At 41.2% G+C, this 14,769-nt stretch overlaps 1 protein-coding gene across 1 annotated transcript in view; it reads left to right on the top strand.

Annotated features, from left to right (window-relative positions):
* Positions 1–14,145, top strand: part of kcng3 (potassium voltage-gated channel, subfamily G, member 3) — a 14,786-nt gene extending 641 nt beyond the window's left edge. Inside the window, exon 2 of the mRNA XM_061931779.1 lies at positions 12,919–14,145. Within this exon, the coding sequence (XP_061787763.1) occupies positions 12,919–13,564 (646 nt within the window). The 3' untranslated portion in view covers positions 13,565–14,145. The remainder of the gene's footprint in view (positions 1–12,918) is intronic.
* The last annotated feature ends 624 nt before the right edge of the window (positions 14,146–14,769 follow it).

Below are 14,769 nucleotides of genomic sequence, written 5' to 3'. Positions count from 1 at the left end.
TCTCGGCTCCACTTCCACATATCTCATCAGACCCTGAGCCAAGTCAACATCTCCGCAAACTAGTCCCAGTTTGTGCTGCATTTTTCTTCTTATAGTTTTTATGTTATTAACTATTAGTTGCTGTGTTATAAACATTTTCCATCCATCCCATCCATCTTCTTCCGCTTATCCGAGGTCGGGTCGCGGGGGCAGCAGCCTAAGCAGGGAAGCCCAGACTTCCCTCTCCCCAGCCACTTCGTCCAGCTCTTCCTGTGGGACCACACGTGTCCTGGGTCTTCCCTGCGGCCTCCTACCGGTCGGACGTGCCCTAAACACCTCCCTAGGGAGGCGTTCGGGTGGCATCCTGACCAGATGCCCGAACCACCTCATCTGGCTCCTCTCGATGTGGAGGAGCAGCGGCTTTACTTTGAGCTCCTCCCGGATGGCAGAGCTTCTCACCCTATCTCTAAGGGAGAGCCCCGCCACCCGGCGGAGGAAACTCATTTCGGCCGCTTGTACCCGTGATCTTGTCCTTTCGGTCATAACCCAAAGCTCATGACCGTAGGTGAGGATGGGAACGTAGATCGACCAGTAAATTGAGAGCTTTGCCTTCCGGCTCAGCTCCTTCTTCACCACAACGGATCGATACAGCGTCCGCATTACTGAAGACGCCGCACCGATCCGCCTGTCGATCTCACGATCCACTCTTCCCTCACTCGTGAACAAGACTCCGAGGTACTTGAACTCCTCCACTTGGGGCAAGATCTCCTCCCCAACCTGGAGATGGCACTCCACCCTTTTCCGGGTGAGAACCATGGACTCGGACTTGGAGGTGCTGATTCTCATCCCAGTCGCTTCACACTCAACTGCGAACCGATCTATAAACATTTTATTATTCATAACCATCCCCCGCCACCCAATCGTTTGTGCTGGTTTGTGATGCATTTTTTTGTCTTAAAGTTTTTATGTTATTAAAGTTTTATTATTCATAACCAGCCCCCCTACCTTGTCCAAATCCCCGCAAAACAGTCCCAATCGTTTGTGCCACGTTTGTGCTGGTTTATGCTGCATTTTTTTGTCTAAATATTCTAGTTTTTATGTTATTAACCATTAGTTGCTATGTAATTAACATTTTATTATTCATTACCAGACCAACCCCGCCCCCCAACCTTGTCAAAACCCTCCAAACCAGTCCCAATCGTTTGTGCTGGTTTATGCTGCATTTTTTTGTCTTATAGTTTTTATGTTGTTTTTATGTTATTAACATTTTATTATTCATAACCAGCCCCCGCCACCCAATCGTTTGTGCTGGTTTGTGATGCATTTTTTCGTCTTAAAGTTTTTATGTTATTAAAGTTTTATTATTCATAACCAGCCCCCCAACCTTGTCAAAATCCCCGCAAACCAGTCCCAATCGTTTGTGCCACGTTTGTGCTGGTTTATGCTGCATTTTTTGTCTAAATATTCTAGTTTTTATGTTATTAACCATTAGTTGCTATGTAATTAACATTTGATTATTCATTACCAGACCAGTCCCCCGCCGCCCCAACCTTGTCAAAACCCCACAAACCAGTCCTGTGCTGGTTTATGCTGCATTTTTTGTCTAGTTTTTATGTTGTTTTTATGTTATTAACATTTTATTATTCATAACCAGCACCCCCACCTTGTTAGAATCTCCACTTGTCCCAGTCGTTTGTGCCACGTTTGTGCTGGTTTATGCTGTGTTTTTTTGTCTAAATATTTTAGTTTTTATCTTATTAACCATTAGTTGCTATGTTATTAACATTTTATTATTCATAACCAGCCCCCCAACCTTGTCAAAATCCCCGCAAACCAGTCCCAGTCGTTTGTGCCACGTCTGTGCTGGTTTATGCTGCATTTTTTTGTCTAAATATTTTAGTTTTTATGTTATTAACCATTAGTTGCTATGTAATTAACATTTTATTATTCATTACCAGACCAACCCCCGCCCCCCCCAACCTTGTCAAAACCCCACAAACCAGTCCTGTGCTGGTTTATGCTGCATTTTGTGTCTAGTTTTTATGTTGTTTTTATGTTATTAACATTTTATTATTCATAACCAGCATACCCACCTTGTTAGAATCTCCACTTGTCCCAGTCGTTTGTGCTACGTTTGTGCTGGTTTATGCTGTATTTTTTTGTCTAAATATTCTAGTTTTTATCTTATTAACCATTAGTTGCTATGTTATTAACATTTTATTATTCATAACCAGCCCCCCAACCTTGTCAAAATCCCCGCAAACCAGTCCCAATCGTTTGTGCCACGTTTGTGCTGGTTTATGCTGCATTTTTTTGTCTAAATATTCTAGTTTTTATGTTATTAACCATGAGTTGCTATGTAATTAACATTTTATTATTCATTACAAGACCAGCCCCCCCGCCCCCTCAACCTTGTCAAAACCCCGCAAACCAGTCCTGTGCTGGTTAATGCTGCATTTTTTGTCTAGTTTTTATGTTGTTTTTATGTTATTAACATTTTATTATTCATAACCAGCCCCCCAACCTTGTCAAAATCCCCGCAAACCAGTCCCAATCGTTTGTGCCACGTTTGTGCTGGTTTATGCTGCATTTTTTTTGTCTAAATATTCTAGTTTTTATGTTATTAACCATTAGTTGCTATGTAATTAACATTTTATTATTAATTACCAGACCAGTGCCCCCCCAACCTTGTCAAAACCCTGCAAACCAGTCCCAATTGTTTGTGCTGGTTTATGCTGCATTTTTTGTCTTATAGTTTTTATGTTGTTTTTATGTTATTAACATTTTATTATTCATAACCAGCCCCCGCCACCCAATCGTTTGTGCTGGTTTGTGATGCATTTTTTCGTCTTAAAGTTTTTATGTTATTAAAGTTTTATTATTCATAACCAGCCCCCCAACCTTGTCAAAATCCCCGCAAACCAGTCCCAATCGTTTGTGCCACATTTGTGCTGGTTTATGCTGCATTTTTTGTCTAAATATTCTATTTTTTATGTTATTAACCATTAGTTGCTATGTAATTAACATTTGATTATTCATTACCAGACCAGCCCCCCACCCCCGCCTCCCCAACCTTGTCAAAACCCCACAAACCAGTCCTTTGCTGGTTTATGCTGCATTTTTTGTCTAGTTTTTATGTTGTTTTTATGTTATTAACATTTTATTATTCATAACCAGCACCCCCACCTTGTTAGAATCTCCACTTGTCCCAGTCGTTTGTGCTATGTTTGTGCTGGTTTATGCTGTATTTTTTTTTGTCTAAATATTCTAGTTTTTATCTTATTAACCATTAGTTGCTATGTTATTAACATTTTATTATTCATAACCAGCCCCCCAACCTTGTCAAAATCCCCGCAAACCAGTCCCAATCGTTTGTGCCACGTTTGTGCTGGTTTATGCTGCATTTTTTGTCTGAATATTCTAGTTTTTATGTTATCAACCATTAGTTGCTATGTAATTAACATTTTATTATTCATTACCAGACCAACCCCCGCCCCCCCCCAACCTTGTCAAAACCCCACAAACCAGTCCTGTGCTGGTTTATGCTGCATTTTCTGTCTAGTTTTTATGTTGTTTTTATGTTATTAACATTTTATTATTCATAACCAGCATACCCACCTTGTTAGAATCTCCACTTGTCCCAGTCGTTTGTGCTACGTTTGTGCTGGTTTATGCTGTATTTTTTTTGTCTAAATATTCTAGTTTTTATCTTATCAACCATTAGTTGCTATGTTATTAACATTTTATTATTCATAACCAGCCCCCCTACCTTGTCAAAATCCCCGCAAACCAGACCCAATCGTTTGTGCCACGTTTGTGCTGGTTTATGCTGCATTTTTTTGTCTAAATATTGTAGTTTTTATGTTATTAACCATTAGTTGCTATGTAATTAACATTTTATTATTCATTACCAGACCAGTGCCCCCCCCCAACCTTGTCAAAACCCTGCAAACCAGTCCCAATTGTTTGTGCTGGTTTATGCTGCATTTTTTTGTCTTATAGTTTTTATGTTGTTTTTATGTTATTAACATTTTATTATTCATAACCAGCCCCCGCCACCCAATCGTTTGTGCTGGTTTGTGATGCATTTTTTCGTCTTAAAGTTTTTATGTTATTAAAGTTTTATTATTCATAACCAGCCCCCCAACCTTGTCAAAATCCCCGCAAACCAGTCCCAATCGTTTGTGCCACATTTGTGCTGGTTTATGCTGCATTTTTTGTCTAAATATTCTATTTTTTATGTTATTAACCATTAGTTGCTATGTAATTAACATTTGATTATTCATTACCAGACCAGCCCCCCACCCCCGCCTCCCCAACCTTGTCAAAACCCCACAAACCAGTCCTTTGCTGGTTTATGCTGCATTTTTTGTCTAGTTTTTATGTTGTTTTTATGTTATTAACATTTTATTATTCATAACCAGCACCCCCACCTTGTTAGAATCTCCACTTGTCCCAGTCGTTTGTGCTATGTTTGTGCTGGTTTATGCTGTATTTTTTTTTGTCTAAATATTCTAGTTTTTATCTTATTAACCATTAGTTGCTATGTTATTAACATTTTATTATTCATAACTAGCCCCCCAACCTTGTCAAAATCCCCGCAAACCAGTCCCAATCGTTTGTGCCACGTTTGTGCTGGTTTATGCTGCATTTTTTGTCTGAATATTCTAGTTTTTATGTTATCAACCATTAGTTGCTATGTAATTAACATTTTATTATTCATTACCAGACCAACCCCCGCCCCCCCCCAACCTTGTCAAAACCCCACAAACCAGTCCTGTGCTGGTTTATGCTGCATTTTCTGTCTAGTTTTTATGTTGTTTTTATGTTATTAACATTTTATTATTCATAACCAGCATACCCACCTTGTTAGAATCTCCACTTGTCCCAGTCGTTTGTGCTACGTTTGTGCTGGTTTATGCTGTATTTTTTTTGTCTAAATATTCTAGTTTTTATCTTATCAACCATTAGTTGCTATGTTATTAACATTTTATTATTCATAACCAGCCCCCCTACCTTGTCAAAATCCCCGCAAACCAGACCCAATCGTTTGTGCCACGTTTGTGCTGGTTTATGCTGCATTTTTTTGTCTAAATATTGTAGTTTTTATGTTATTAACCATTAGTTGCTATGTAATTAACATTTTATTATTCATTACCAGACCAGTCCCCCGCCGCCCCAACCTTGTCAAAACCCCACAAACCAGTCCTGTGCTGGTTTATGCTGCATTTTTTGTCTAGTTTTTATGTTGTTTTTATGTTATTAACATTTTATTATTCATAACCAGCACCCCCACCTTGTTAGAATCTCCACTTGTCCCAGTCGTTTGTGCTACGTTTGTGCTGGTTTATGCTGTATTTTCTTTTGTCTAAATATTCTAGTTTTTATCTTATTAACCATTAGTTGCTATGTTATTAACATTTTATTATTCATAACCAGCCCCCCAACCTTGTCAAAATCCCCGCAAACCATTGCCAATAGTTTGTGCCACATTTGTGCTGGTTTATGCTGCATTTTTTTGTCTAAATATTCTAGTTTTTATGTTATTAACCATTAGTTGCTATGTAATTAACATTTTATTATTCATTACCAGACCAGTCCCCCCCCAACCTTGTCAAAACCCCGCAAACCAGTCCTGTGCTGGTTTATGCTGCATTTTTTGTCTAGTTTTTATGTTGTTTTTATGTTATTAACATTTTATTATTCATAACCAGCATACCCACCTTGTTAGAATCTCCACTTGTCCCAGTCGTTTGTGCCACGTTTGTGCTGGTTTATGCTGCATTTTTTTTGTCTAAATATTCTAGTTTGTATCTTATTAACCGTATTAACCATTAGTTGCTATGTTATTAACATTTTATTATTCTATACCAGACCAGCCCCACCCCCAACCTTGTCAAAATCCCCGCAAACCTATCCCAATCGTTTGTGCTCCGTTTATGCTGCATTTTTTTGTCTAAATATTCTAGTTTTTATGTTATTAACCATTAGTTGCTATGTAATTAACATTTTATTATTCATTACCTTACCAGCCCCCCCTTGTCAAAATCTCCGCAAACCTATCCCAATCGTTTGTGCTGTTTTATGCTTCATTTTTTGTCTAAATATTCTAGTTTTTATGTTATTAACCATTAGTTGCTGTGTTATTAGCATTTTATTATTCATTACCAGACCAGCCCTCCCACCCCCACCTTGTCAAAATTTCCGCAAACCTGTCCCAATCGTTTGTGCAACGTTTACGCTGCATTTTGTGTCTTATAGTTTTTATGTTATTAAACATTTTATTATTCATAACCAGCCCCCCCACCTTGTCAAAATCTCTGTAAACGTATCCCAATCGTTTGTGCTGGTTTGTGCTGAATTTTTTGTCTTATAGTTTTTATGTTATTAACAGTTTATTATTCATAACCAGCCCTCGTCCCTTTGTGCTGGTTTATGGTGCATTTTTCTGTCTAACTATTCTAGTTTTTATGTTATTAACTATTAGTTGCTTTGTTATTAACGTTTTATTATTCATAACCAGCCCCCTCCCACCTTACCAAAATCCCCGCAAACCCGTCCCAATCGTTTGTGCTACGTTTGTGCTGGTTTATGCTGCATTTTTTTGTCTAAATAGTTTAGTTTTTATCTTATTAACCATTAGTTAACCCAGTCGTTTGTGCCACGTTTGTGCTGGTTTATGCTGCATGTTTTTGTCTAAATATTCTAGTTTTTATATTATTAACCATTAGTTCAGTGGTTCTTAACCTGGGTTCGATCGAACCCTAGGGGTTCGGTGATTCGGGCTCAGGGGTTCGGCGGAGGTCCAAACACACCCGACCCATTGTGTAAATAAAAACTTCTCCCTATCGTCATATTACGGATACGGCAACAGCAGAAGTCAGACTGATTTGCAGGTGTGTAATTTGTTGTGAGTTTATGCACTGTGTTGGTTTTGTTGTTTGAACAAGGTGATGTTCATGCACGGTTCATTTTATGCACCAGTCAAAAAAAGTCAATATTCTAGTTTTTATCTTATTAACCATTAGTTGCTATGTAATTAACATTTTATTATTCATTACCAGACCAGACCCCCCTGCTCTTACTTGAGTACAACTTTTGTGTACTCTACCCACGTCTGCGTACAACACTTAGGAACTTTAGCATATCAGTACGTGTAGTTAAATTATTATTCCATACAGACTCGGACGTCGCCCGGGTTACCTAGGTCTGCGCTGATCTGTTCACACTCCGACAGACAGTGGAAAGTGAGTCAGGAGAAAGACAAAGACGAAGACGAAGAACGACAGGAAGAGAAACCAGTAAGAGTATATCGACAACTTTGTGCTTAGCAGAGTGGAATGTACGCACTCTGATGGACAAAATATCAGCTAAGCGCCCAGAAGGTCAGACCGCACTCGTAGCTCTAGAGCTGGCTAAGTATAATATAGACATCGCCACACTCAGTGAGACTAGATTACCTGGTTATAACTCTCTAGAAGATCAGGGATATGTATTCTTCTGGAGTGGAAAGGCTGCTGACGACAGGCGAGAGGCAGGAGTTGGAAATAGCCACCATGCTGGACCAAGATCCCATACCGATTAGCGACAGGATTATGACAATGAGGCTCCCACTACAGAAGAAGCTGTATGCCACTTTCATCAGTGTGTATGCCCCTACTATGACAAATCCAGTAGAGGCAAAAGAGAGGTTCTACAGTGATCTCCGTGAGACTATAAAATCTGTCCCAACAGATGACAAACTGATCCTAGTGGGTGATTTCAACGCCAGAGTCGGCTCGGACAACGAGAAATGGAAAGGCGTCCTCGGTAGCCATGGGGTCGGCAGGTGCAACACAAATGGCGAATTCTTGCTCGCACTATGTTCAGAACATAGCCTTGTTATAACTAACACCGTATTCAAGCACAAAGAATCACACAAGAAGGCCCTGGATGCATCCAAGATCCAAACACTGGCATCTGCTGGACTACACCATAGTGAGACAACGGGACCTGAGAGAAGTGCTGGACACCAGAGCGATGAGGGGCGCTGACTGTGGCACGGATCATGTAATGTTGAGAACAAAACTGAAGCTTTACAGGCGGAAGTATTGTCACAAGACAGGGACAAAACCTCCACGCAAGCGGGAAACTGGTGCACTGAGAGTTCATGGGAAGAGAGTAGAGCTGGCTGAGGAAATTATTTGTAGCTTGCGAGAATAGGACAGGATGACAGCAGGGTTAGACTTGAATGAGAAATGGGTTGCAATGAGGGAAACTGTGTGCAACACAGCCTGCAATATATTGGGCCACCCGAAGAGGAAACATCGGGATTGGTTCGATGTTCGGGATGAACATCTGCAGGAGTTGCTGGTAACCAGGAACAAAGCTAGGCAGGAGAGGCTGCAGTGCAACACAAGATCCAAAAAGCATGCTTACAGCAGAGCCCAAAGTGAACTACAGAGATACACCAGAGAAATTAAATCTGACTGGTGGGAAAGACAGGCAGAAGAGCTGCAGTTTTCCGCCGATAGCAATGATATGAAAACCTTCTTCACAGGCCTGAGAGAAGTCTATGGCCCAACATCCAGAAGGTTGATCCAGCTGAAAGCACAAGACAGCGAGACAGTACTGCAGGAAAAGGACAAGATCTTGGACAGATTTGCATATCATTTTGAGAAACTGCTGAACCACCCTGGAGATTTAGCAGAGGAAGCCACGTATGCTATAGCACAGCGCCCGGTAGTAGAGAGCCTGGATGAGCCGCCTGATCTCTCCGAATTAACAACAGCAATCAACACAATGCAGGAAGACAAAGCCCCAGGTCGTGACGGCATTCCAACTGAGGTGTGGAAGTCTGGGGGTGCCCAGTTGTTGACCTGTCTGCATAAGATGATCAAAGATATTTGGGCAACTCATCAGATACCCCAGGAGTGGAAGGATTCCAGCATTGTACCACTGTTCAAGAAAGGAGACAGAAGAGAGTGTGGGAATTATCGAGGCATCTCACTCTTAGCCATTGTCAGTAAAATATTCTCAAGAATGCTTCTGAATAGGTTGAATGAACAGATCTCGCCAGAGGTACTTCCAGAAACTCAATGTGGCTTCAGACAAGGAAGGAGCACAATGGACATGATCTTTTGTCTGAAACAAGTGCAGGAAAAGTGTATTGAGCAGAACATGCCGCTCTATGTGGTCTTCATTGACTTCAGTAAAGCTTTCGACACGGTTTCAAGGCAAGGATTGTGGCAAGTTCTCAAGAAGTACGGATGTACAGACAAGTTTGTTGAGCTTATTGAGGCGCTTCATACGTACATACAGGCAAATGTGGCACTGGGTGGATCTGTCTCGAAGGACTTCCCAGTCAGCAATGGTGTGAAGCAGGGCTGTGTTCTAGCACCAACCCTGTTCTCACTCTACCTATCAGCCATGCTCGAGGTTGCTTTCAAGGACACATCAAAGGGGGTCTACATCCGGACAAGAACAGATGAAGATCTGTTCAAGGTTGCTCACCTTCGAGCAAAGAGCAAGACAACAGTAAAGGTTGTGAGAGAATTGCTGTTTGCTGACGACAGTGCTATAGTTGCGCACAATGTAGAAGACATACAATATCTTGTGAACAAGTTTGCAGCAACAGCTAGTCAGTTCAGCCTCAAAATAAACATCAAGAGGACGAAATGCTTGTACCAGCCACCCAAGTATGAGCCCACATCCTCCCTACTAGGGGAGGTCTGTGTCATGGGAGACCCACTTTTGCAATGCCGTACATTCAAGTACCTCGGAAGCACAGTGACAGAAAATGCCAAGCTTGATGATGAGATCAAACTGAGGATGGGGAGAGTGAGTGCTGTGTTTGGGAAATTAAGGGAAAGACTCTGGAACAACAGGCATGTCTCTATTTGCGTCAAGTGCAAGGTGTACAGAGCAACTGTGCTCGCTACACTTTTGTACGGTGCTGAAACTTGGACCCTCTGCAGGTTGCAAGTCAGAAAACTTCACGCGTACATGATGCGCCGCCTTCGGACCATCATGGACATCTCCTGGAGAGACAAAATCCCGAACACAGAGGTCCTAAGTTGTGCTAGACTGCCATCGATGAATGACATCTTAACCCAAACGAACCTGAGATGGGAGGCCAAGGCTACGGTACAAGGACACCGTTAAACGGAATTTGAGGGAACTGAAGGTCGACACTGCAACCTGGCAGCTGAAGGCAAAAGACTGGGTTGAGTGGAGAAATATGATCCGACCGAAATGAAACAGTTATTGTCGCGCCCGACAGACTGCTATGATGATGAATTAAATTATGGAATGGATTAAGCAAAGACGTCAAACAAAATACTAATATGATTCAATTTGAGAAACTGTTCAAACTCAAAGTGTTTACAAAGTCCAAAGAAGACTGATAAACATATTTAACCTTATTGTAAATGGGATAATCTTAGTCATCATATGACACACATCATTTCCAGGTGTTTGCAGGCCAGATAAAATGATGTCGCGGGCCAGATCTGGTTCCTGGGCCTTGAGTTTGACACCTGTGTTGTAAGGAAATATGTGATGAATCACATCATAACTGTATGTTCAAAATAAACATTGCACTTTAGTGATGTGCACACAATGTTCGAAAAGAAGCAAGAAGAAGCAGAGCTTTTCCGATCTTTCCCCCAGATGTCTAAATTTGGGTCACTCGGGTCAATAAAGTCAATGCACAATTTGACGATGGCAGCTGATTAATATTGAGTTTTCACGCATCGACCATCTGGCCAATCAATAGGTAATCCACATTATCTATCACAGGGGTCCCCAAACTACGATCCATCCCGCCAGCGTCCAAAATCCGGCCCGCGGGAAGTCCCAAGGTGAAAACATTTTTTTTTTTGTATTTCTTATAATATATATTTTTTTAAATCTGTCCTTTCTAATCCATTTTCTACCCATAATGTGACATCATTGCGCTTGGAATATATATATATATATATATATATATATATATATATATATATATATATATATATATATATATATATATATATTCCAAGCGCAATGATGTCACATTATGGGTAGAAAATGGATTAATTTCATTTTCTACCGATAATGTGACATCATTGCGCTTGGAATATATATATATATATATATATATATATATATATATATATATATATATATATATATATATATATATATATATATATATATATATATATATTCCAAGCGCAATGATGTCACATTATCGGTAGAAAATGGATTAGAAAGGACAGATTTAAAAAAAAAAATATATATATATATATATATATATATATATATATATATATATATATATATATTAGGGCTGCAACTAACAACTAATTTGATAATCGATTAATCTGTCGATTATTACTTCGATTAATCGATTAATAATCGGATAAAAGAGACAAACTACATTTCTATCATTTCCAGTATTTTATTGGGGGGGATAAACAGCATACTGGCACCATACTTATTTTGATTATTGTTTATCAGCTGTTTGTAAATGTTGCCGTTTATAAATAAAGTTTTATTTAAAAAAATTAAAAAAAATTAAATAAAAGGTAGCCTCTGCGCATGCGCATAGCATAGATCCAACGAATTGATGACTAAATTAATCGCCAACTATTTTTATAATCGATTTTAATCGATTTCATCTATTAGTTGTTGCAGCCCTAATATATATATATATATATATATATATATATATATATATATATATATATATATATATATATATATATATATATATATAAATAAATATGTATATATATATATATATATATATATATATATATAAATATGTATATATATATATATATATATATATATATATAGATACATATATAGTTGAGGTTTCTGTGTTTTATCCGTTATACAGTGCTCAATACCGGGCGTAGAGCAGAAAATACGTTATTTCAGGAAAAAACACAGAGGCTATTTCATCCCTAGAAGCCTGTTTTGCAGGTTTCCCTGCTCTTCAGGGAAACCTATATATAATATCAGAATCAGAATCAGAATCAGAAATACTCTATTAATCCCGAGGGGAAATTAAAATTTTCAGCACAATCCCAGATCAGACAAACATTACAGGGAGACAGAACAGGATCAAACATTACAGGGAGACAGAACAGGATCGCTGACGGGTCTGCCAACTTCCGGCGTCCCTTACAAAAACGGCGAGATACAGGTAAACAATGGGGATGGTAAAATAAAAAATAGTATAATAAAATCCCCTGAGGAGCAGGGAAACCTATGAAACAGGCTTGTAGGGATGAAATAGTCTCCGCTCTTCAGGGGATTTTATTATATACTGTATATAGTATAATAAAATCCCCTGAAGAGCAAGGAAACCTGCGAAACAGGCTTGTAGGGTTGAAATAGCCTCTGTGTTTTTTCCTGACCTAACATATATATATATATACACAGCCCGGCCCCCCGCCCGATTTTTTTAACTCAATGCAGCCCCCCCGAGTCAAAAAGTTTGGGAACCCCTAATCTATCAGATGGCCTCTCCTCCTGCGTGACGGCGATTGTGCACGTGTGCAAAGAAGTCCCTTGAGGAATGCGTGGGGGGATGGAAAAAAAAAAAGATACTATTTGGTCTTGGTCTACTTCCTGGAGCCCCCGCTGCTGCTCTCCTCCATATAAGGCTGGCTAAAGCTGCTGTTTGGATGTGGTCAGGTACAGTGCTTTATTTATACTTCCTGTTGCCGAGCTCCTTTGGCGTGTTTGTCTCCGTTCTTTGCTCTTTTCTTTGCCTGCCTCTAATTCAATTTTGATTGCCTTTCGCGGCGATAATCATTGGAGTCATCAGCGCCGCAACCCCCTGCCGTGCGACGTCATTCGCGCTGGATGTCTCGTGTCACATGATTAGCGCGACTGATTGTCCGGCTCTTATGTAACCCGTCTCTCACTTCCTGTTGACAGCCTGCCCTCGTCTCTCCTCCGCAGGATAGTGGAGGCCGTGTGCATCGGCTGGTTCACGGCGGAGTGCACCGTGCGCTTCCTGGTGGCGCGGAACAAGTGGGACTTCCTCCGCCGGCCGCTCAACATCATCGACGTGATCGCCATCACCCCGTACTACGTCACCATGGCGATGGCCCGGGCGGGGATGCCGGGCGCCGGGCTGGGGGTGGCGGGCGTCATCCTGCGCGTGCTTCGGATGATGCGGGTCTTCTGGCTGATGAAGCTGGCCCGCCACTTCCTGGGCCTGCAGACGCTGGGGCTGACGCTGCGGCGCTGCTACCGGGAGATGGTGATGCTGATGGTGTTTGTCTTCGTCGCCATGGCGATATACAGCGCCCTGGCGCAGCTGCTGGAGCACGGCCTGGATTTGGGCATGCAGAACCAGGATTTCGCCAGCATCCCGGCCGCCGCCTGGTGGGTCATCATCTCCATGACGACGGTGGGGTACGGGGACGTGTACCCGGTGACCGTCGGGGGGCGGGTCCTGGGGGGGATGTGCGTGGTGAGCGGCATCGTCCTGCTCGCCCTGCCCATCACCTTCATCTACCACAGCTTTGTGCAATGTTACCATGAACTCAGACTGCGCTCGGCCAGATACGCTCGCAGCGTCTCCACGGAAATCCTGCAGTGAGCCTTTTATCCACTTCCTGGACGTTTGCCCCGCCCTCTTCCTCTTTTCTAATCTGCCATACTTGGACAGAGGTGTTTGAAACACACAAATCATTATTTATTCATCCCTGGCAGGCGGTGTCAATCTGCTTCTCCCTGCACGCTTTGTTTACACTTCATCTTCTTGTGTTTGCCCGGCCTTCAGCTGACCTAGATCTGCTGCGTATATATGGACGCCTGAGGCATGGCGTGTCGAGGGGGAGAGAGAAAGGGGGTGTCAGGTTCAAACACTGATGACATCTATTAAACAAGACAAGAAGCAAGGAATTAAACAGGGACAGAATTCAATTTAGCTCAATTGAGGAGAAACGCCTAGACACTGGTACAGTGTCGTCCCACGCTCTGACGAAAGATTGTACGCCTCCTCTTTTATTATGACTTTCCCTGATTACATGGCAACAGCTGTTTCTAAGGGAGGGGGGTCGTAAACAGCCGTCGCCTTTGGTTACAAAACAGTCCAAAGAAAAGGTCGTAAAACAGTTCAAAGAAAAGGTGCCTGGAGGGGGGGGGGGGGTCAGGTCCTGCTTCCTCTTCGCTTTGTAGGTCTCAGGTCAAAACAAAATCTTCCTGTGGATTACAATACAAAGAAACCGACACCCTCATGTCGCTCCCCATCCTACACAGTGGAGTTTTACAAGCCTTTTGATTGGTAGGATCAAAGAGAGCTTTTGTCTGCTCGCCGGGAACTCATTGAAACACAAAATTTTGTGATAACTTAGATACAATTATACTGACAGAGGGACTTTATCATGAATCAATAAATGTTATCAGATTCTCAATAGTATTTAAATTCCGGGGTGTGAGAGGCATTGGGGGCTCTATCTTAAATAATGAATGTTATCAGATTCTTAATATTATTTAAGTTTGTGGGGGGGCGTGAGAGGCAGTGTGACTTGATCAAAAATAAATAAACATTATCAGATTGTCAATGCTATTTATATTTGGGGGTTGTGAGAGGCATGAGGAATTGATCATAAATAAATACATTTTCTTATATTCTCCATAGTATTTAAATTCAGGGGGCGTGAGAGCCAGGGCGATTTTATCATAAGTAAATTAACGTTATCAGATTCTTAATTGTATTTAAATACATGGGGGGGAGGGGGGCGTGAGAGGCAGGGCGACTTGATCAAAAATAAATAAACGTGATCAGATTGTCAATACTAT

The sequence above is a fragment of the Nerophis lumbriciformis genome, linkage group LG39, assembly GCF_033978685.3.
Source record: "Nerophis lumbriciformis linkage group LG39, RoL_Nlum_v2.1, whole genome shotgun sequence".
In the NCBI taxonomy this organism is placed as follows: Eukaryota; Metazoa; Chordata; class Actinopteri; order Syngnathiformes; family Syngnathidae; genus Nerophis; species Nerophis lumbriciformis.
The sequence above is the reverse complement of the archived record's forward strand: the minus strand, read 5'-3'. Positions and strand labels throughout refer to the sequence as shown.